This window comes from Cherax quadricarinatus, unplaced genomic scaffold, assembly GCF_038502225.1.
Source record: "Cherax quadricarinatus isolate ZL_2023a unplaced genomic scaffold, ASM3850222v1 Contig789, whole genome shotgun sequence".
Lineage (NCBI taxonomy): Eukaryota > Metazoa > Arthropoda > Malacostraca > Decapoda > Parastacidae > Cherax > Cherax quadricarinatus.
Genome location: NW_027195815.1, coordinates 5,227 through 30,694, shown reverse-complemented (window position 1 = coordinate 30,694; position 25,468 = coordinate 5,227). Strand labels below are relative to the sequence as shown.

Here is a 25,468-nt window from a genome sequence, read left to right as displayed (position 1 = left end):
CCCACAGTATAAAATTTTATACAAATATATACGAGATGTTTACCAAACGGTTTGTAGAAGTGTCGGAAGAATTACGTTTTCTCTAGCCCGTCACCTGTTACTAGGGATAACTGTAGAAAAATATTCCTTTCGTATGCCTTCACTTTATAGCTATAATTCTGTACTAACTTGTACACAGTGTAAGAGTATTTGTTTCGTGATTTAATTATTATAATAATAATAATAAAAATATTATAAGGTAAAAGTTTCACAAACGCCTGACCGAGTGATCGTCCACAACCTGTTCAGTTTGTTTACGCTGTCTGAGCTCGGTGTATCTCGTTATCTCTCGTTTGCTCTTCGTTAACTAATTGGCTCTCGTTGACGATGGCATCTAAGCTTAGTTGTGATAAAAAGAAGAGTCGTAAGCCTCTTACTTTAAGTGCCAAGTTAGAAATGATTAAACTTAGTGAACAAGGTATGTCAATGACTGAGATAGCACGTAAGCTTGGTTTGGCTCGTCAAACAGTTAGTACAGTTGTGAACAATAAGGAGAAAGTGTTGCAGGAAGTTAAAAGTGCTACACCAGTGACCACTAAAGTTATAAGAAAACGTGATAACCTTATTGCTGACATGGAAAAACTTTTAATGGTGTGGATTGATGATCAGACTAGTCACAAGGTGCCTTTAAGCAGAGCCATTATCCAGTCCAAAGCCCTAAGTCTCTTCAATTCTATGAAGGCTGAGAGAGGGGAGGAAGCTGCTGAAGATAAATTCTCAGCTAGCAGAGGCTGGTTTAATAGGTTTAAGGAAAGAAGTCAACTTCACAACATCAGAGTGCAGGGTGAAGCTGCAAGTGCTGACAATTTAGCTGCAGAAAATTATCCACTTGAACTAGCCGAGATAATAGAATGTGGTGGATATACCAAGCAACAGATTTTTAATGTGGATGAGACTGCATTATTTTGGAAGAAGATGCCATCTAGGACATTTATTGCTAAGGAAGAGAAGTCAATGCCTGGCTTCAAAGCTGCAAAAGACAGGCTAACACTCTTGCTAGGAGCTAATGCAGCTGGTGACTGCAAGTTAAAACCTATGATGATTTATCACTCAGAGAATCCTAGGGCCCTAAAGAACTATGCAAAAGGCAGCCTCCCAGTTTATTATAAATCTAATTCGAAAGCTTGGATGACTGCCAATCTTTTCATAAGTTGGTTCACGGACTATTTTAAGCCTACAGTTGAGGCTTACTGCAAGGAAAAGAAAATTCCTTTTAATGTTTTACTTGTTTTAGACAATGCCCCTGCCCACCCTACAGCTCTACATGGTATGTACAGGGAGATAAATGTTGCTTTTATACCTGCAAACACAACTTCATTACTGCAGCCGATGGACCAAGGTGTAATTGCAGCCTTTAAATCTTATTACCTAAGAAGAACTTTCATTAAGGCTGTAAATTTCCTAGACAGTGATAAAAAGCCTGGGCCTAAACAAAATAAATTAAAAACCTTTTGGAAAGGTTTCACAATTTTGGATGGCATTAAAAATATTAGAGATGCATGGAATGAAGTTAAAGAAACTACACTCAAAGGTGTTTGGAAGAATCTGATTCCTGAACTTATGGATGATTTTGAAGGTTTTGAGAATCCAGTGGGGGAAGTGTGTGTAAATGTTGTTGATATGGCAAGGGAATTAGAACTGGAAGTGGAGCTAACTGTAAGTAAACAAATAGCATTAAGAAAATGCATTAAACAAATACATACCTATAAAAGTGGAATGATGATGTAAAGAGAGTAGTAAGGGAGAAAAAGTTAGCATATGAGAAGTTTTTACAAAGTAGAAGTGATGCAAGGAGGGAAGAGTATATGGAGAAAAAGAGAGAGGTTAAGAGAGTGGTGAAGCAATGTAAAAAGAGAGCAAATGAGAGAGTGGGTGAGATGTTATCAACAAATTTTGTTGAAAATAAGAAAAAGTTTTGGAGTGAGATTAACAAGTTAAGAAAGCCTAGAGAACAAATGGATTTGTCAGTTAAAAATAGGAGAGGAGAGTTATTAAATGGAGAGTTAGAGGTATTGGGAAGATGGAGGGAATATTTTGAGGAATTGTTAAATGTTGATGAAGATAGGGAAGCTGTGATTTCGTGTATAGGGCAAGGAGGAATAACATCTTGTAGGAGTGAGGAAGAGCCAGTTGTGAGTGTGGGGGAAGTTCGTGAGGCAGTAGGTAAAATGAAAGGGGGTAAGGCAGCCGGGATTGATGGGATAAAGATAGAAATGTTAAAAGCAGGTGGGGATATAGTTTTGGAGTGGTTGGTGCAATTATTTAATAAATGTATAGAAGAGGGTAAGGTACCTAGGGATTGGCAGAGAGCATGCATAGTTCCTTTGTATAAAGGCAAAGGGGATAAAAGAGAGTGCAAAAATTATAGGGGGATAAGTCTGTTGAGTGTACCTGGTAAAGTGTATGGTAGAGTTATAATTGAAAGAATTAAGAGTAAGACGGAGAATAGGATAGCAGATGAACAAGGAGGCTTTAGGAAAGGTAGGGGGTGTGTGGACCAGGTGTTTACAGTGAAACATATAAGTGAACAGTATTTAGATAAGGCTAAAGAGGTCTTTGTGGCATTTATGGATTTGGAAAAGGCGTATGACAGGGTGGATAGGGGGGCAATGTGGCAGATGTTGCAAGTGTATGGTGTAGGAGGTAGGTTACTGAAAGCAGTGAAGAGTTTTTACGAGGATAGTGAGGCTCAAGTTAGAGTATGTAGGAAAGAGGGAAATTTTTTCCCAGTAAAAGTAGGCCTTAGACAAGGATGTGTGATGTCACCGTGGTTGTTTAATATATTTATAGATGGGGTTGTAAGAGAAGTAAATGCGAGGGTCTTGGCAAGAGGCGTGGAGTTAAAAGATAAAGAATCACACACAAAGTGGGAGTTGTCACAGCTGCTCTTTGCTGATGACACTGTGCTCTTGGGAGATTCTGAAGAGAAGTTGCAGAGATTGGTGGATGAATTTGGTAGGGTGTGCAAAAGAAGAAAATTAAAGGTGAATACAGGAAAGAGTAAGGTTATGAGGATAACAAAAAGATTAGGTGATGAAAGATTGAATATCAGATTGGAGGGAGAGAGTATGGAGGAGGTGAACGTATTCAGATATTTGGGAGTGGACGTGTCAGCGGATGGGTCTATGAAAGATGAGGTGAATCATAGAATTGATGAGGGAAAAAGAGTGAGTGGTGCACTTTGGAGTCTGTGGAGACAAAGAACTTTGTCCTTAGAGGCAAAGAGGGGAATGTATGAGAGTATAGTTTTACCAACGCTCTTATATGGGTGTGAAGCATGGGTGATGAATGTTGCAGCGAGGAGAAGGCTGGAGGCAGTGGAGATGTCATGTCTGAGGGCAATGTGTGGTGTGAATATAATGCAGAAAATTCGTAGTTTGGAAGTTAGGAGGAGGTGCGGGATTACCAAAACTGTTGTCCAGAGGGCTGAGGAAGGGTTGTTGAGGTGGTTCGGACATGTAGAGAGAATGGAGCGAAACAGAATGACTTCAAGAGTGTATCAGTCTGTAGTGGAAGGAAGGCGGGGTAGGGGTCGGCCTAGGAAAGGTTGGAGGGAGGGGGTAAAGGAGGTTTTGTGTGCGAGGGGCTTGGACTTCCAGCAGGCATGCATGAGCGTGTTTGATAGGAGTGAATGGAGACAAATGGTTTTTAATACTTGACGTGCTGTTGGAGTGTGAGCAAAGTAACATTTATGAAGGGATTCAGGGAAACCGGCAGGCCGGACTTGAGTCCTGGAGATGGGAGGTGCAGTGCCTGCACTCTGAAGGAGGGGTGTTAATGTTGCAGTTTAAAAACTGTAGTGTAGAGCACCCTTCTGGCAAGACAGTGATGGAGTGAATGATGGTGAAAGTTTTTCTTTTTCGGGCCACCCTGCCTTGGTGGGAATCGGCCAGTGTGATAATAAAAAAAAAAAAAATAAAAGTGCACTACAAATCCTCTTTTATAAATTCAAATTTAATTACATGTCTTAAGGACGGGACAGAGTGTCAGCAATAACATTATCAGCTCCTCTAATATGGTTAATACTTATAGAAAAAGGTTGTATCCTAAGGGACCATCTTTGTATTCTAGCATTCTTAGCCTTCATGGTGTTTAAAAAGGTTAAGGGATTATGATCTGTTTTTACTCTAATTTTATGAGGGGTAGTCCCGAGATTGACCTCAAAGTGTTCCAAGGCTAAGACCAATGCTAGTGCCTCCTTTTCAACGGTTGCATAACTTAATTGATGGGGTTTCAATTTTGCAGAAAAATAACAGACTGGGTGTAAAAGATCAGAAGAGGAGGAAGGTTGTAGAAGGACAGCACCGACTGCATACTCGCTGGCATCCACTTGTAAAGTAAAGGGAGCGTCAAACACCGGACTCTGTAGAACTGGAGAGGAACCAAGTAGACGCTTTAGACGAGTAAAGGCTAACTCACTTGTAGTCGTCCATTTAAAAGGAACTTTAGAACTTATAAGTTCAAACAGCGGTGCTGCCACTTGTGAAAAATTAGGGCAAAACCGGCAGTAGTAACCGGCCATCCCTAGAAACCTCTGTACACCTTTCTTGTCCTGTGGAGCAGGAAAATCCACAATAGCATGAATCTTTGCATTAACGGGGGCAACCGTGCCTTGCCCTATATTAAATCCCAGATATTTTATCCGGGCCTGACCAAACTCACACTTGGCAAGGTTGACGGTAAAATGGTGGTCATCTAGCCTTTTCAAGAGTGCTTCCAGCCGAATCAGGTGTTGAGGCCAGTCATCGCTGAATACTACTAGATCATCTAGGTAGGCTTCCGTTCCTTCCAAGTCGTACGTTAGCCGATTCATAAGCCTCTAGAAGGTCGAGGCAGTGTTGCAGAGCCCGAAAGGCATCACCCTGTAGTTGAACAGGCCTCCAGGCACGGTGAAAGAAGAAATCTCCTGCGCTCGAGGCGATAAAGGCACTTGATAATAACCACGCAGGAGGTCCAAACGACTGACATACTTAGCACTGGCAACGCTGTCTATTAGGTCGTCAACCCTGGGAAGGGGGAATCCGTCAGGCACTGTTAGGGAATTTACTTTCCGATAGTTGGTACACATTCTAAATGAACCGTCCGACTTAGGTACAAGGACACACGGTGAAGCCCAAGGGCTTTTGCTATGTTCAATCAAACCATGATCGAACAAGAAACTTATTTCCTCCCGCAACGCTTTATTCTTTACTGGGCTGACTCTATATGGAGCTTGTTTAATCGGAGCAGCTCCTCGCACGTCAACATCGTGGATCCCCATGGTGCACTGTCTGGGGACATCTCCAAAGAGACTTCCATAAGTGGAAATCAAGTCTCGGATTTCACTTGATCTTTCCTTTTCTAAGTTACCGAGATACTCATCTAAGGTTTCCATTATTTCTGAGTTCTTCAGTCTTATCTCCACTCCACGTGAACAATCTTCTTTACTCGAGTCACCTTCCGGTGACCTCACCGCAGCCACAGGAACAAGTCCCTTGTAGTATTTCTTTAGCTGATTTATATGGTAAGTTCGGGTCGACTTTCTTCTTCCTGGTGTTCTTACCACGTAATTTACCTTACTCAGCTTCTTAACCCTTTGAGGGTTTTGGTCGTACTAGTATGTCTTATGCGTAGGGGTTTTTGTCGTACTAGTACGCATAAATTCTAGCGGCCTCAAATCTCACAGGAAAAGGCTGATAAGCCTAGATGTGAGAGAATGGGTCTGTGTGGTGGGTGTGCGCAGTAGGAAAAAAATCTGGGACCCAGTGGTGCATTGTGGGAATGCCATCATAGTACACAATTTCCACCGTGCCCTGTGGTAAGAAGTTCCTCACTCCTCGGCGAATTGGGACACTTTTGTTCCCCAGTGACAGTTCTAATACAGATGGAAGTGACAGTGAAGATGAGTTTCAAGGTTCTGGTGAGGTTTTGACCGAAACTAATGACCATAATATGGGTAATAGTGAGGAAAACCCAGACAACCCACAGCCTTCCACCTCTGGTGCTGGGCCATCTTGTTCACGTTCAGTTGTACCAGAATCAAAGAGGAAACTCCTATTTTCCAAAATCCCAGACTCAGATGTGAGCATTGGTGATGATAGTGATTATGAACTACAAGCTCTTCAAACTTGTTCCAAGAATGGAGGAGGAGGAGGAGGCAGAGGAGGAGGAGGCAGAGGAGGAGGAGGCAAGAGGAGGAGGAGGCAAGAGGAGGAGGAGGCAAGAGGAGGAGGAGGAGGCAAGAGGAGGAGGAGGAGGCAAGAGGAGGAGGAGGCAAGAGGAGGAGGAGGCAAGAGGAGCAGGAGGCAAGAGGAGGAGGAGGCAAGAGGAGGAGGAGGCAAGAGGAGGAGGAGGCAAGAGGAGCAGGAGGCAAGAGGAGGAGGAGGCAGAGGAGGAGGAAGAAGAAGAGGAGGAGGAGGAGGAGGAGGAGGAAGAAGAGGAGGAGGAGGAAGAAGAAGAATACGTAATGATAACAATAATACATAATAATAATAATACATAATAATAATAATACATAATAATAATACATAATAATAATAATAGGTAATAATAAATGTTCACCCATGACAGTAACAAGATAAGGGGAGATAACATCTGATAAGTGCTGACGTTTGATGAGGGTAAATGAGGGTAGAGCTGATGCCAAAAGATGAGATAAACATCTACCTCCCTTTGTTTTTGCTGGTATACTAACATTTCTGTCTGTCTATTTGCCTGTCTGTCAAGCTCCCTGTCTATCCGTCTAGCTCTCTGTCTCAGAGAGCCACAAGACTGCGTCATCACTTTTACTCACATCTTCAAGCAGAGTATAGCACTTTGTCTGGGTTTCTTGGGTTATCCTAGGTAATTTATACTATGTATACTTGTATTTATGTGTACCTGTGAGACAGAGATAAAAAGACAGATAGAATGAGGGAGAAAGATAATTAGATAGAATGGAGGAAGGGAAGCAGCATCCGACCCCATTGTTTTGACAGGCAGGAGGGGGGAGTGAGTAATGAGACAATATGTCATTTTGACAGCTGCCGACTCCTGGTAATTTACACTATGGAGGAGGAGGAGAAGGAGAAAGAGGAAGAGTAGGGGGAAGAGGAAGAAGAAGAGGAGGAGGAGGAAGAGGAGGAGGAGGAAGAGGAGGAGGAGGAAGAGGAAGAGTAGGAGGAAGAGAAATAAGAGGAATAGTAGGAGGAAGATTAGGGGGAAGAGGAGGAAGAGGAAGAAGAGGAGGAGGAGGAGGAAGAGTAGGAGGAAGAGGAAGAGTAGGAGGAAGAGGAAGAAGAGGAGGAAGAGGAGGAGGAGGAAGAGGAAGAGTAGGAGGAAGAGGAAGAGTATGAGGAAGAGTAGGGGGAAGAGGAGGAAGAGTAGGGGGAAGAGGAGGAAGAGGAAGAAGAGGAGGAGGAGGGTGGAACACTAGTACACTGGTACTGGTACACTAACATTTCTGTCTATTTGTCTGTCTGTCAAGCTCCCTGTCTATCTGTCTATCCGTCTAGCTCTCTGTCTCAGAGAGCCACAAGACTGTGTCATCACTTTTACTCACATCTTCAAGCAGAGTATAGCACTTTGTCTGGATTTCTTGGGTTATCCTAGGTAATTTATACTATGTATACTTGTATTTATGTGTACCTGTGAGACAGAGATAGACAGACAGATAGAAAGAGAGAGACAGATTGAAAGATATAGAATGAGGGAGAAAGATAAAACACCATTGTGTATGACACCATGTTTCAGAGTTCCACAAGCTGCAGAACTAATAGGAATATGTTCAGTGACTGTATATTGGTATATATATTATAGAACAATAATAATAAACAATGTTTTGTATTGTTTGTTTTTGTAAATAAGTTTTGTAAACAATATATTGATAATTATGTTTGTGTGCTTATTGTGTTGTATACAACGAGTGTATATATGTACATTGCACCTTACTTTGGTCTCATAGGCCACATAAGTTATGTGAAAAAATAAAATAGTGAAAAAAACAACAAACCTTCAAATACAAGTAAACTAAAGTTTACCGGGTGAGCTGCAGTCGCCGCTGTTGCCATACGCGGCTCATTTTCTGCAAACTTCATGCATCCATATCTCCGTAAGTATTGATGGTAAATTTTTTTTGTTTATCCTATAATGTTTAGAAAAAAAAACTCTATTTTTTCATAAGAAAAAATAATTTTTTTTTTTTTTGAAATTTGGCGGACCCTGAGAACGAGTTTCGGAGAGGGCCTGTCGACCCTCAAAGGGTTAATCACCTCCATTGGACCCTCATACTTGGGTTGCAAGGTATGGCCTGGCACCGGCTTTAAAGCTAACACTTTGTCTCCCACATTTAATGAACGCTCAACAGCAGTCTTGTCATAATGTTGTTTCATACGGTTTTGAGCTTGTCGGAGGTTGTCAGCGGCCAATTGCCGAGTAAAAACCAAGTGTTTTTGCATTGCCGAGGGGGATAAACATAAAGAAGGCTCCATTTTCCCAGACCATACGTCCTTTAACATTACTAACGGTCCTCGGACCGCATGACCATAAATGAGTTCAAAAGGACTAAATCCTAAACTCTCCTGTTCGCTCTCTCTTAAGGCAAGGAGGAGGAAAGGAATACCTTCATCCCAGTCTGTGGAGAACTGCTCACAGTATGCCCTCATCATGATCTTCAGGGTTTGGTGAAACCTCTCTATGACACCCTGGGTTTGGGGTCTATATGCTGTTGAAACAATGGGTTTAACTCCAACCCTGGACATAGCTTCACGGAAAATTTTTGATGTGAAATTCGTCCCTCTGTCAGATTGAATCTCCTTAGGGAATCCTAACTGTGCGAAGAATCTAAATAGGACTCTCACAATAGCCTTGGCACTAATCTTGCGAAGGGGCACAGCCTCTGGATACCGAGTAGTCGTATCCATTATAGTAAGAAGATATTGATTGCCAAGCCTAGTTTTTGGGAGAGGTCCCACACAGTCTATTACGAGCCGAGAGAAGGGTTCGCCTTCAACGGCAATAGGCAAGAGCGGTGCAGGAGGAGGTTTTCGTGCAGGCTTTCCAATGAGCTGGCAAATAGCACAGTTTCTCAAGTACTCAGTCACGGTATTCTTCATCTTGGGCCAGAAGAAATATCGGGCTAATTTTCCTAAAGTCTTTCTTATTCCCAAGTGTCCGCCCATGGGGCTAGAATGTGCCACTTCCAATGCTAACTCCCGAAACCGGACAGGTAAAACCAAAAGCTGTTTTGGCTTGAGACATGAATTAGCTGAAGTCGACGGAAATTTCTTCATCAGGATACCGTCAGAGTAATAAAAACATTCTTCCTTACCCTCAGCTTCCATCTCAGTAAGCGCTTGATCCCTTGCCTGTTTCAACGACAGGTCTTCAAGCTGTTCTTTTACTAAATTTTCACGATTAAAATCGCTACTCCGTAATGGGGCAAAATCTACCACTTGGGATTTTGGAGGCTGATTTTCGACTTCTTGTTGATCACTGGCACTGAACAGAGCATCCAAACCCCAATCTGAGGGTTCATCAGGAGTAGGCAGTGGTTCCAAATTCTTAGCCATAACCCTGGTTATGGCTGTAAGAGGGAATAGACGAGGACCTTCCTTACACCCTTCAATGGCATAATTCTCTCCAGAGAACTTCTCTATAACATAAGGTTCTTGGCAAATTCCTCCTCTTCCTAAATCATTACCCACCAATAGATCTACACTCTTAATGGGAAAATCAGTTTCAGAAAGGCCCACAACAGCTTCACCTTGATATGAATCTACGTTCACATATACCTTATGAAGGGGTACTCTTGTGATAGTGCCACCGTAACCTTCTAGCAAAACATCCAGGTTAATATAAGTGTCATCATTTAGAGGAAGTACTCCTTTTCTCAGTAAGGTCAGGTAGCTTCCCGTATCCCGATAGGATACTATGTCCACCATTTGGTCCTCTGTAACACCAGCCTTACCCTTAAAGAAGTAAGGCAACATGGCTTCCGAAACTTTGTCTGCGAACAACTCAGAGGGAATTAGGCACTTCGATTTTGAGGAAGACGTCATCTGTACAGGTAATGTTTCAGAACCTGACCGCCTACGGTCTCGATTTAATTGGAAACATGAGCGCCTCCAATGGCCTGGTTTCTGACAATAAGAGCAAGTTGGGCCTCTTCTTGATGCATTTCCCTCGTAAGATGGTTTTCCTTTACCATTACTGTGGACGACACTCGAGTAGGCTTTTGCTGAATGAGGAGGAGAGGTCTGCTGATCCATTTTCCTAGGAGAGAAAGACTGACTCTTAGGAGAACATAACCTGGCTTTCTCTCTAGACCCTTTTTCCTTGGTCAATTGAGAGGTTATCTCAAAGTGATCAGCTAGAGAAGCAGAGGCCAACACATCTGCAGTCTGGTGTTCGATAACAAAGGAGCGTACATCGCCCATCAGAGAGTTCTGAAATTCTTCTTGCAAGATCAACTGCATCAGACGCTCCATAGTATCACACCCCGATGACCTCAACCATCGCTCTAGAGCCACCTTCTTTTGCCGGGCAAATTCTACCCAGGTTTGGCCGGGCAGTCTTCGTAGAGAGCGGAAGGTGCGCTGATAACTTACAGGAAGTAAGTCATACTCCTTTAAAATGATCTTAACTGCCTCGTAATCTGCATATTTATCATACGGGAGAGCTGCAGTACATGATTGAGCCTTACCCTTAAGAGTGGTGTGAAGTAAGGTAGCCCAATGTTCACGAGGCCATCTCATCCCTCGTGCCTGATTCTCAAATGTGTCGAAGTGTCCAAGTCTGTTTCACAAAATCTGGGCATTAATGAGGCAGCCCTGTGCAGGTCAAAGGTCAAGGTTTGAGTAGCAGGCGACTTACTCTTTTCTTCTTTTTGCCTCTCGAATCTGATGTTTTCCCTCTCGAACTCTTCTTTATACAGCAGGCGCTGGGATTCCAGTTGCTCTGTTTGCAACTTTATAAGATGTTCCAGACGTTGAAAGTGTTCGAGTGTGAGAGGAGTCAAAGGTACTGGAGGAGTGGGAGGAGAGAGTCCCTCTAGGCGAAGCTTGGGACGAGCTCCACCTCCGGTCGCCCCCACATGACCAGGGCTAGCTAATGGGCTCTCATTACACGAATCAGGTGGTACGTTGTCCCGAGACATAGCCTCTGCTCCCAAAGTGAGGCCTTCAAATGAAGCCACCAAATGAGCTACTCCAAGGGACAAAGATTCCTCCGAGGGTGTTTTGTCATACGAGTCCAACCTCGGGACAGTGTCAGAGGGCTGAGAAAACAGTATGTTCTGTATTATAGAACGGACAGTACTCGCTATATAACGATTGTTATATGAAACTCCTAAATATCTAGCAACTTGCCAGCATTGTTGTAGTGGTAAAGTCTTCAGCGTATCTGGAGTCAGGTCCTTCATCAACTGTGATATGTCACGATCCATGGTCAAGAAGTTCAAAGCTCCCGGACAGGCCCCCACTTGTTATGGTTCAAATCTTAATCTTTAGCCAGGTTAGTGCACTCCGTAACAACACACTTCATAGAATGAAAGGATATGGTTCCAAACTTAGAAATGTAAGGCACAAATAATAGTTACTCAGTCTTTTCAAGTTTCTTTTTATTTAAAAGCTTAAATACTTTAGATATTCATAAATATCTATTAAATATCAATGTCAGAAACTCTTAAATAGAATGTACATGTCAATATGGTCACTACACTTGATAATGATCAGAGGAATATTACCGCTTCCTCAATAGTAACATTACTTGTGTGCAAGTACATATATTGAGAATTAACACTTTCACTGAGTAACTCCCTGGCATAAGGAATATATCACAAAGTTCTAAGCTTGACACTGGTCGTCACATCGTAACCTGAAGATAACAGTATATGATTGTCAGAAGACTTCACAATAAACCACAAGCTGGATCAGGAGTTTCTATAACCCAATTCTCTATCCAAGTGAGAATAAGGCGGAGTACTAGGAGGGTAGCTCAGTCAATGCACACTGAGTCAGCAGAGAGAGTGAACTGCCATATACAGTAAATCCCTTCATGACATCAACTCGTCAAAAGGGGGAGAGGGTAGAGCGGTGCAAACTACCCACCAATGGAGATACCTTGTTATAAACCTTAGCCAGGTTTACCTACCTAACACATTACTCAAGATATATATATATATATATATATATATATATATATATATATATATATACATCATACCCGGGTATATTCCTAAATCAGATAATATTATAAACTAGTGGAATCTTTAATTTAGCTAATATTAAAGAAACCCAGAGTATAATATTAAGTGGATAATACATATAAATTAATCACATTATGACCTTGGTCATAACAACCCTCTACCACCATCACTTCTTTTTTATTATAATAATAATAATAATACCACCATCACTACCACCCTCTACCAATATCACAACTGCTAGCACCCTCTACCATCATCACTACCACCCTCTACCACTATCACAATTGCTAGCACCCTCTACCATCATCACTGCCACCCTCTACTACTATCACTACTGCTACCACTATCACCACCACATTCGTATTTTTCTACAAACTTTTTCTTAAATTATGTGTGTTTCTCACATTCTTTACCAAAGGGCTGGAACTAGAAGCTTTCTTTGGAACCATGGTGATTCATTTAGCAGTTACAAGTACTAAAACGAATGGAATATTATGAAATGTATCATATGAACTCGTGGGATGATCCTCACTCACTGATAAACAATGGCACACTGGCTGGGAATGGAGTGCGAGGCTGCTTGGGGCTGTGTGTACACGTCCCAGATGAACAACAATTCGCGAGTCAATGTTTTGACGAAAATAATGTTACGATTTTCGAAAATTACAACTTTCGAGCTTTACGATTATCAAGGGCCCACTGTAATTATAAAGCACTAATAAAATGGATAAATGAACATTTAACATCACACTTGCCTTTATTGACTGATCTTTATTGACTTGACTTGTTGGTGTATGATAGACACGGAGGAGGCAAGTTTATTATGCTTCAATATGACGCTAATATCTCTGGCTTATTTATCCATCACAATTCATCTAATATGACATTATAAACAATACAGTGGACTCCTGACATTCGATGGCATCGACATTCGATAAATCCGACATTCGATGCATTTTAACGCAAAAATTTTGCCTCGACATTTGATCGAAAACCCACTATTCGATACGATTCGTACGAGACGTGTCCACGTGTGGCCTGAACTGCCCCATGTGTGCCAGTGTTTACAAGCCAGCCAGTGTGCGCACATCTAAGGATACATTCGGTACATTCCATATTATCCATATTATCACTGTTTTTGGTGCTTGTTTCTGCAAAATAAGTAACCATGGGCCCCAAGAAAGCTTCTAGTGCCAACCCTTCGAGAAAAAAGGTGCTAATGACTATTGAAATGAAGGAAGAGATAATTGCAAAGTGTATGGTAGAGTTATTATTTCTTGAAAGAATTAAGAGTAAGACAGAGAGTAGGATAGCAGATGAACAAGGAGGCTTTAGGAAAGGTAGGAGGTGTGTGGACCAGGTGTTTACAGTGAAACATATAGGTGAACAGTATTTAGATAAGAGTAAAGAAGTTTTTGTGGCATTTATGGATTTGGAAAAGGCATATGATAGGGTGGATGGGAGGGGGGCAATGTGGCAGATGTTGCAAATGTATGGAATAGGAAGTAGGTTATTGAAAGTGGTGAAAAGTTTTTACGAGGGTAGTGAGGCTCGGGTTAGAGTATGTAGGAGAGGAGGAGATTATTTCCCAGTAAAAGTAGACCTTAGGCAAGGATGTGAGATGTCACCATGGTTGTTCAATATATTTATAGATGGGGTTGTAAGTGAAGTGAATGCTTGGGTGTTGGCAAAAGGTGTGCAGTTAAAAGATAAAGAATCTAACACAAAGTGGGAGTTATCACAGTTACTCTTTGCTGATGACACTGTGCTTGTGGGAGATTCTGAAGAGAAGTTGCAGAGGCTGGTGGATGAATTTGGTAGGGTTTGTAAAATAAGAAAATTAAAAGTGAATATAGGAAAGAGTAAGGTGATGGGGATAACAAAAAAAATAGATAACAACATATTGGATATCAGATTAGAGGGAGAGAGTATGGAGGAGATGAATGTATTCAGATATTTAGGAGTGGATGTGTCAGCAGATGGGTCTATGAAAGATGAGGTGAATCATAGAATTGACGAGGGGAAAAAGGTGAGTGGTGCACTGAGGAGTCTGTGGAGACAAAGAACTTTATCCATGGAAGCAAAGAAGGGAATGTATGAGAGTATAGTTATACCAATGCTCTTACATGGGTGTGAAGCATGGGTGGTGAATGTTGCAATAAGGAGAAGGCTGGAGGCAGTAGAGATGTCAAGTCTGGGGGCAATGTGTGGTGTGAGTATAAGGCAGGGAATTCTTAGTTTGGAAATTTGGAGGTGCGTGATTACCAAAACTATTATCCAGAGGGCTGAGGAGGGGTTGTTGAGGTGGTTCAGACATGTAGCGAGAATGGAACAAAATAGAACGACTTCGAAAGTATAAATCTGTAGTGGAGGGAAGGCGGGATAGAGGTCAGCCTACGAGGGAGGGGGTAAAGGTGGTTTTGTGTGCGAGGGGCTTGGACTTCCAGCAAGCATGTGTAAGCATGTTAGATAGGAGCGAATGGAGACAAAGGGTTTTTAAAACTTGACGTTCTGTTGGTGTGAGCAGGGTAATATTTATGAAGGGATTCAGAGAAACTGGCAGGCCAGACTTGAGTCCTGGAGGTGGGAAGTATGGTGCCTGCACTACTTCTCTATTGTTTATGATGGCATCTAAAGATAGTTGTTAGAAATTATTAAACTCAGTGAATAAGGTATGTCGATGGTAATAATATCACTGTGGGCCACTTTAAATATCGGATATTGCATTAAGTATGGGAGCCAGGCGGGCTACTTAGCTACACCTGTCGGCTGCCTACATGCGACTTCCTACAAATAAATATTACTCACCTCTTACCCTACATTAAGACTACACATATTTTAACCCTTTGACTGTCGCGGCCGTATATATACGTCTTCGAGGTACCGTGTTTGACGTATATATACTCATAAATTCTAGCGGCTTCAAATCAAGCAGGAGAAAGCTGGTAGGCCTACATGTGAGAGAATGGGTCTGTGTGGTCAGTGTGCACCATATAAAAAAAATCCTGGAGCACGCAGTGCATAATGAGAAAAAAAAACTCCGACCGTTTTTTTTTAATTAAAATGCCGACTTTGTGGTCTATTTTCGTATAGTATTTATGGTTGTATTCTCGTTTTCTTGGTCTCATTTGATAGAATGGAAGACATATTATAGAAATAGAGATGATTTTGATTGATTTTACTATAAAAAGAACCTAGAAATGGAGCTCAAAGTAGGGGAAATGTTTGATTTTTGCCAATGTTCAAAAGTAAGCAAATGATGCCATTTTCCAGTAAATGTCCAACTAGCCATTCTAATATGCAGTCATGAATGGGTTGATGTTATTTATACAATTATTACAGTATTGCAGTAGTCTGCATAATAGTAAGTCTTCAATTTTTTGTTTGAATAAAAATTCAAAATAGAAAGCAAGAGTAATATCAGAGGGGCCTGGAAACACGACTGATGAGCAAAGAAAATGTTATTTTAGAGCCAGGAATGTCTGCATTGTTCATTCTGGACCTTATTTTGAAATTGTCATATTTTTTAGTTTTCATGAAATTGGCCAAATTGCAAATTTCTGACCACATTATTAGGTAGTTGAAATCGGTAAATGGGCAGTTTCTTGTACTCAATCGATAGAAAAAATGGAGTTCTAAAGAAATAGCTATGAGTTTGGGCGACTGGAACAATGGAATTAGCCAAAAATAGGGCTCAAAGCGGGCGAAATCGCCGATTTGTAAACGGCGCCGAGGTCGCTAACTTCGCGAGAGCATAATTCCGTCAGTTTTCCATCAAATTTCGTTTTTTTTGGTGTTTCTGGAGTTTATCTGGAGAGAGTTCCGGGGGTCAACGCCCCCGCGGCCCTGTCTGTGACCAGGCCTCCTTAGGTCAGTGTCCCAGGATGCGACCCATACCAGTCGACTAACACCCAGGTGCCCATTTTACTGATGGGGAACATAGACAACAGGTGGAAAGAAACACGTCCAATGTTTCTACTCTGGCTGGGAATCGAACCCGGACCCTCACCGTGTGAAGCGAGAGCGTTAACCACCAGGCCACCAGAGCCCAGTGTCATTACAATCGGGAAAAGATTCTCTATCATTTCATAAGAAAAAAAAATTTTTTTTTTTTTAAATTTTGCGACACCAGGACGTAAGACGTATATATACGGCCGCGACAGTCAAAGGGTTAAGCTAAGTAGCGAGTGTACTGTTTGTGTATTGTATCACCCTGGGCTGTTTTATCCCGTTAACTGTCCAAACATAGATCTACTTTCTCTCGCTCAGCACTGAATATTTTGAAAAAAAAAAAATTAAATTAAAGAGAGCAATTTTCTGTATGTAATAAGACCAAAAAAATAATTTAGTGTCACTACTTACCGAGATATGAGACTGCAAAGCTGGCACTGGATGTTTACCTGACAGCATCATGGAATCCTGCCATTTGCAGAAATGTTGCAAATATACCTTTTTTTCTCATTTTTATTTTCATTTATATAATTTTTATATTCTGATAATTACAATTTATAGTAGTTCTTGTGGTCTGATAGCCAATGTTTGTTCTAGCACTAATATTAGGTACTGAAATAGTACTCAAATAGTCACAGACACACTGAAGGTGAGCATTTTCACCAGCCTTGGTCACATACTATTATCTAGAAATACACCTACCATCCGACTTACGACCGAGTTCGGTTCCGAGAAACCGGTCGTATGTCGAAATGGTCGTAAGTCGAACTTTACTACTGAATATCAACAAAACATTTTTGTAATGACTTTATTTTATTGTTTTATTTTGGTATTTCACGTTTTACTTTGCTTTTTATGCTGTTAGTACTGTATTTTATACTGTAAGGTTTAGGATAAACACTTTGTATAACACAAATAGTTGTTTATTTCCCAGAAATTTGGCATAAAAACACGGTCGTAAGTCGAGTGGTCGTAAGTCGAGCAGGTCGTAAGTCGGATGGTAGGTGTACATACAAAGTATTTATAGGTCCCAGCAATGTTTTAGACATGCTGGAGTATACATGTATATGAAACTCCTTGAAGCATGATGTAAGACGAGTGTCACTCCACTGATGACAGTGCAGCAGTGGAGCAACATCTGATGATCATGCACTGCCTTGGCTTTATTTGTTTTCACTGTTTCACATAAACATGTCTATCTGTCTGTGTGTCTGTCACTGTGTCTATCTTCCTGCCTATCTCTGTTTCATCTGTCTTTCTGCCTGTCTTCCTGTCTCTCTGTCTGCTTGTCTCTGTCCCACAGAGAGAGCTGTTCACAAATCAACAGGTATTGCACAACAATGCAGAGTCGTCACGTCTGATTCCTTAACAATTGAAAATGCGTATTACTTGCCAGTTATGCTTATTATGCCTTATACTGTATCTACAAGCAAAATATAGCACTTTGTTTGCATTTTTGGGTTATCCTAGGTAATATATACTATGAATAATAACTGTATTTATGTGTACCTGTGAGACTGAGATAGAGACAGGGATAGACAGAGATAGATACAGACTGATGGTGATAGAGACAGCCAAAGTCAACTCATACCAGCTTAGCTCAAAGCATTTTTAAAAGAATCCGTGAAACGCTTCATAAATCAACAGCAGAATTTACAAGTCACTAATACTCGAGCAAAGCCGACCAAAATTAAAATAGGTTCGAGAGTTATTCTGACTAACTTTAACTGAACATCTGCAGTACCTAAGCTTGATCAAAAGTTTGTTGGCCCTTATCGAGTAGTTGAACATATTAATGGCAATAAGTATAAGGTTAGAGAAATTAGTACTGGTCAGTATAAAGAATTACATTTAGATCATATGACATTAGTATGCAATGATGATGATGCTCCTACCCAGACTAATGTGACAGACTCTGACAATTCTCTTGACTCTATACCCTCTACCTCTAATACTCAGCCAGACAATCTACCTGAATGTCGTTATTCCCTATGTAAATGACAAGTATTGAGAAATCCTCAAGTTATCTTTTTTTTTTTTTTATCATCACACTGGCCGATTCCCACCAAGGCAGGGTGGCCCGAAAAAGAAAAACTTTCACCATCATTCACTCCATCACTGTCTTGCCAGAAGGGTGCTTTACACTACAGTTTTTAAACTGCAACATTAACACCCCTCCTTCAGAGTGCAGGCACTGTACTTCCCATCTCCAGGACTCAAGTCCGGCCTGTCAGTTTCCCTGAACCCCTTCATAAATGTTACTTTGCTCACACTCCAACAGCACGTCAAGTATTAAAAACCATTTGTCTCCATTCACTCCTATCAAACACGCTCACGCATACCTGCTGGAAGTCCAAGCCCCTCGCACACAAAACCTCCTTTACCCCCTCTCTCCAACCTTTCCTAGGCCGACCCCTACCCCGCCTTCCTTCCACTACAGACTGATACACTCTTGAAGTCATTCTGTTTCGCTCCATTCTCTCCATTCTCCATTCTCTATCATTTGTAAATACCAATTCAGATCTGTCTCAACCATGGCATGAGTTAGCCATTGCAACAGAGTTTGATCCCCCCAGAGTTGATAACCATTCTGCTAATGTAAATCTCACCCTAGCAGAGTTGGGGTTAAATGTAAACAACATGTATAGATGAATAATATAGTTTAAAATGTATTTCTACTGTTTGCTACAATATCAACTTACTAATATTCAAGAATTTTTTTTTTTTGTGTGTTCATGTTCTCTCTGAATTTTGAGATTTAACAGTCTAGATTTGAGTGCACCAAGTCTACCTTTTCTGTTAAACATTCTTTCTTTGTACATATCCTTCCTCAGAATCCGTAGCTCACATGAATACAGATCGATCGATCAATTTTTTTATCACTTTTACTGTATAATCCCATCGTTGAATCTATTACTTCTATGAATTGTGATACATCATGCCTTGTAATACATTACAATATGTTCTGTTACATTCGCTTCCTTCCTGATAATATCTTTATGTATGTTATAATGTTCATTTGTTGTGTACTTTGACATTGTATAGAATCAGCCCCAAGCCGTACGCCTGCCGTCTCTACTTTGTATTAGCTCTTAGTAGTATCAGTTACCAGTAGTGTCATAGTGACTCATACCAACAGTTATTGATTCACCGCCCCACCCCTTACATGATCACTGTTATTGAGTCATTCTACTGATCAAGCATGTTGTTTGAATGTCGCTCGCCCTCCAGGCATGACAGTAGTTCAGTTCGGAGCAGGGTAGCAGAGACAGCAGGTAAGGCTTGGCGGTTCCTCCTTTAGTACCCATAATAATAAAGTTACCAGTCATCTGAAGTTTGTGATTTTACCCAATTCCAGCATACGAACCCCCACATGACGTGTTTCTGTCTGTCACTGTGTCTATCTTTCTGTCTGTCTGTCTCCTCTAATCTGTCTTCCTGTCTGTCTACTTGTCTCTCATTTATTTATTTATTTATTTTTTATTTGGACATGATACATAGTTGTACAAAGAAATATAGTGATTGGGTGTACATGCCAAAGCCCCTTGTATGCAGAGCATTATGGGCAGGCATAAGATTAACTAAGCAATGATATATTCAGTGGTAAAAATTACAGTAAACAAATTACACATACCTGGAGAGTTTACCTGGAGAGAGTTCCGGGGGTCAACGCCCCCGCGGCCCGGTCTATGACCAGGCCTCCTGGTGGATCAGAGCCTGATCAACCAGGCTGTTGCTGCTGGCTGCACGCAAACATGAACCAACAGATATTACACAATGATGCAGAGTCATCACGTCTGATCCTGAACTTGTGAAAATGCGTATTACTTGCCAGTCATGCTTATTATGCCTTATATCTACAAGCACAGTATAGCACTTTATTTACATTTTTGGGTTATCCTAGGTAATTTACACTATGTATTTATGTGTACCTGTGAGACAAAGACAGGGACAGACATAGACAGATACAGACAAATGGAGATAGAGACAGCTGAAGTCAATCAGCCAGCTAGCCACCCACCTACCCAGCAGCTGGCCAGCCAGCCAGTCTGCCAAACACATTACACATGTTCCCGAATTGTTTCTCTTTACTTAGGGCATAGGTTATAGGACATTTTGGCAGGATGACACTACTAGTGATATCAAAATTAAAAGGATGTTGCACAAATGTTGAATATGGGTTATTATCAAGGTTTTTGATATTTCTTTGACCACTTGTGGCCACATCCATCTCGAAGCCACTAAACTCGGGGTCAGCATCACTTTCCTCTTAACAGGGGAGTGTTAATATGACATGGCATCAGTGAATCCCTGGTTTTTTTTTTATTTTATTTAAAAGAACATTACACATACAATCCTCATATAATTATATACATCATGTATTACAATCATGTCATATAAGGGATAAAACTCAAGCACTCTATCCACTCTGAAAGTGTACTGGACTCTACCCTGGAGGACTTGACCCTTTCAGGGTCCGTCCCGTAGACCTACGGCTTTACGTTCAGGGTCCAAACCGTAGATCTACGCCAAAATTCTAGCGGCATCAAATTTAGCGCAAGAAGGCTGGTAGGCCTACATCTGAGAGAATGGGTCTGGGTGGTCAGTGTGCACACCATAGAAAAAATCTGGACGCCCGCATGGCGTTGTGGGAATGCCGGCAAATTAGCTTTGTTCATTGTGCCTGGCGGCAAGGAAGCTCTCACTCCCCACTCACTCTCCGGGCGAATTCTGACTCTCCTCTTCACAACTTACAGTTCTAAGACTGATGGAAGTGGAGATGAAGACGAATTCTATGGTTTTGAACCATATGGTACCATTGTGCCATATGGTACAATGGTGCCTTGTCATACAATGGTATCATATGGTACAATGGTATTGTATGGTAGTGGTACCATATGGTACAATGTACCATATAGTACAGGGTACAGGGACCCTAATGGAAATAAGTCTGTCTGACTTTTTTGGGTTATCCTAGGTTCTCCAAACATATGCTGCTAAGTATGATATTCTATGTAACTTTATTTGTGTATAACTAAATAAACTTATTTATGATGCCACATGCACTTGAGTAAGTTTATTCAGGTGTACAGAAATACAATTACATAGATTATCATGCATAGCAGCATACGTATAAAATCCTAGGATAACCCAAAAAAGTCAGGGCGACTTATTTCCATAGTTATCCCTGTATCTGTACCATATGGTGTCTTGTACTGTATGGTACTCTGTACTATATGGTACCCTGTACCATATGGTACTCTGTGCCATATGGTACCCTGTACCATATGGTACCCTGTACCATATGGTACTCTGCTCCATATGGTACCCTGCACCATATGTTATCCTGTACTGCATGGTATCCTATACCATATAGTACAATGTACCATATGGTACCCTGTAACATATGATACCTTGTACCATAAGGTCAATAGGTGTTGGTGGCCTGAGACACCAGCCAAGACTGAGTGAGTGGCGACACAAGCTAGCTACTGACTCTGCAGTTTCCGAGACAAAGTGCTTTGTCATCCACCTCAAGGAACACGTCAAGTTCCTGTACACTTGTAAATATATAATAGAACATTACTAATATACAACATTTTTGCATATTTTTGTTGTAAACAATTATTGTAAACAAAATAATGAAAATATTAATGTGTTTATTGTGTTGAATACAACAGGACCATATAGTACCATACGGTACAATTGCAATATGGTATCATTGTACTGTATGGTACAATGTACCATATGGTACCATTGCATCATATGGTACCATTAGGTATCATTGCCCCATATGGTACCATTGCACCCTATAGCACCATTGTACCATATGGCACTAAATGGTACCGTTGTATTCAACACAATAACTGCACTAATATTTTCATCATTTTGTTTACAATAAACTTGTAAACAAGTTTTGTAAGCAATATAATGATAAACAAATTAGTGCAGGTATTGTGTTGAATACAATGAGTGTACACTTATACAATATACATTATACTGGTCTCACAGGCCACAACTTCCCGCCGCTGTATCTCGGTAAGTACTGATCAGAATTTTTTTTTGTCTTATTACCTTCACAAAAATATGCTCTTTAATTCTGTAAGAAAAAATAATTTTTTTTTTTTTTCAAAATTTCATGGACACTGGAACACCACTTCAGATTTTGGCCTTTGACCTTGAAGGGGTTAACTATAGAACTTAAGGCTACAAGGAAACTTAAAACACCAAGTTCATTGCTGGTCATCCAGTACCTGACTGGAGCTATACAATATCAGTAATGACAACGATATCTATAACCCAAAAATTGAAAGTATATACATGTGTTGCACTTACAGATGTACATACAGCAGCGCATAACATACATAATTATAAAGGCTATTTCTAGTATGATTTATTTACAGAGATAAGTTAATTAGGTTTATTAAAAGATAAACCCAAGTAAACCTTCCACAAAAGTGTCCTAGACACTACCCTAAAGTGACATAGTCATCCCCCACCTATACTAATCAATCCCCCCTAATTTCATAACACAATATTTCCATAACTAGATATCATTGCAAGCTCGTTGCAACAAGAATATATAAGCTAGTACAATAATATATATGTATAAACTTTAAAAAAGGAGATGCATACTTATGATGCACATACAACGGTAAAATTACAGTAGCTTAGAACAATCAAATTTAGTAATGGTTTACTCCACTCAAGATCTTCCTGCACAATATGTTATACCCATACCCTGGAGTTACATAACCACTCACACCTTCAATAGGCACATAATCCTAACAATGTGACTGAAAGGGTGCACAGCCACTGCAAATCTATCCTCCCAGTGCTTTATTCCTGAAATCGTGAGTGTTGCAACTAGTATATATATATAAAGCCCTAACACGCCCTTCCAACACCCCCCCCCATCCCCCCAGCATTGTTCCTCATATAAGTGAGTGCCACAATAATATGTTTTGCAAAGATTACATACTACTACTGTATTATTAAATATTAAAAACGTGTGTCCCCAAAAACACAAACGCCTTAACAAATTAACACACCATTCACCTGTGCATAAAAGGGAACAGGAATTTTGTTCCAGGTGTTAAACCACTAAACTTCATACCTAAACCACTAATTTTACAACAATACAAATATGCAGGATCACAACACCCCATAACCAATTTCGTTGAGCAGCAATTAAATTTAACATAGGTATAAAATTAACACAGTACTGTGCCTAACCTGAGATCCCAAGGTTTAGTTACCATGGTTAGGAAGGTTATCCTGTACGCAGGGAACATACCCAGAGGTTAAACTAGTTTATCACATATCTCATTCCTTCACATCATCCATTCCCCACACACTATCCACACAACTTTGCTGCTGAACCACCTTACCCTCATACATCCCTCGGATGGAGACCAACCCTTTGCCCGCCCCCTGGGTTCATAAGAAGGAGGCGACCCACAGTGAGATTCTTGTAACCCTCCGAGAAGCTAGTTGCCCACCGCCCCCCATAGACTTGTCTATTCCTACACATCGTTCTATAAAACCTCGCCGCTAATGTTTTTATCCTCAAATCTCCCCTTACCTCCTTCATCCCCCAAGAAACATATAAATAATCCACTATGACATACATTGAAGCCCTTCCCACATCCCTTGGCACCCCATTTACATCCAACAATAAAGCCCATAGGAACTGTCGCCACAGTGCGAGCATGAGGCCTCCCTTACAAGACCCATTTTACGCAGCTCATCCTTAGAGGCCAAAATTCCCATAATAAAACGATATACTAACTCTCTTACCCTCGCTGGTATCCTAAGCAGCCAAACTCCCTCCAAATGGTCTGCCAGTCATTCGTTGGGTATACACCGACCCCTTGTAAAACACCCTGACCCCCCACAGCACGCACCAACCTTTTTACCTTTAATTTGGATTGGACACCCGTCTTACAGTCAATAATAACCTCAACATATCCTCACAATCCCTCAAATCCCTACCATGCCACCATCTAAGTGCATCCTCCATCACCATGCCCACCCTAATACCCCAATCCCCCCCTGCACATATATACCTTTGTTTAATATATATAGCCATTACTCTAGGACCCGATGCTAACAGACTGAGACCCTCTCATCGCACATCCATCAATACTACTTCCTTACATAACCAAGCCCTCCCAAACCCCCACACATACCTTAAAACCCTATTCTGGGTTTCCAAAATGTCCTGTACTCTTAAAGGAAACACTTCTGCCATGCCCCACACCTTACTATAGACCAGCGAGTTAACCACTAATACTCTCTGTTGTAACGCTACATCCCTAGCCCTTAAAATTCTAAGCCTACCCAAAACCCTGCTCGTAACTAATTCCGAATTGGCCCTCCTGCATTCTTGCACCTCTGCCATGTACCATACCCCACATACCCTAATTCTGTAAACTACTGTCCGTCCCAACCCCTCCCTCAATCAGAGCAGGAGATGCACAAATTAACATTAAGATTGACAACACTCTAATTACCAGAAATAATGGGGGCAAATTCCTAGGCTTATACCTTGACAACAACTTGAATTTCAGCACCCATATCCAGCATATAACCAAAAAAGTATCCAAAACGGTTGGGATCCTCTCCAAGATACGATACTACGTGCCGCAAAATGCCCTTCTCACACTATACCACTCACTTATTTATCCATACCTCACCTATGATATTTGTGTTTGGGGATCAACTGCAGCAACACACCTAAAGCCAATAATAACCCAACAAAAAGCTGCAGTAAGAATAATCACTAAATCTCATCCCTGGCAACACCCCCCCCCCACTCTTCTTAGACCTAAACTTACTCCCTGTTCAGTACATCCACACTTACTACTGTGCAATCTACATCTACAGGGCCTTAAACTCTAATATCAACCTTGATCTAAAACGCTTTCTTGATAATTGTGACAGAACCCACAGGCATAACACCAGACACAAACATCTCTACGACATTCCCCATGTCCGACTAAACCTTTACAAAAATTCAATGTATGTCAAAGGCCCTAAAATCTGGAATACCCTACCTGAGAACTCTAGAACTGCAGACACATTCATCACCTTCAAAACTACCATTAGAAAACATCTTATCTCTCTGATACACCCCATCAACTAACTACACGAATACCACCTGGTGGTTCACACTTTAACTCACTGACTCATTTGACCATAAACAGAAATATTAATCTCAATCTTAAAATAATGAATCCTGTGATACTCCAATACTGAAACTATGTACTGTGCCAAAACAAAAGCATTTACATTGCTAAACTCACAAACTAG

The 25,468-nt window shown here is 41.1% G+C and overlaps 1 protein-coding gene across 1 annotated transcript; it reads left to right on the top strand.

The window, feature by feature from the left end:
* The first annotated feature begins 270 nt into the window (after positions 1 to 270).
* On the top strand, positions 271 to 1,767 carry LOC138851495 (tigger transposable element-derived protein 1-like). Its single transcript, XM_070080689.1, has one exon. The coding sequence runs from the start codon at positions 367 to 369 to the stop codon at positions 1,765 to 1,767; it is 1,401 nt and encodes a 466-aa protein (XP_069936790.1). The 5' UTR covers positions 271 to 366.
* The last annotated feature ends 23,701 nt before the right edge of the window (positions 1,768 to 25,468 follow it).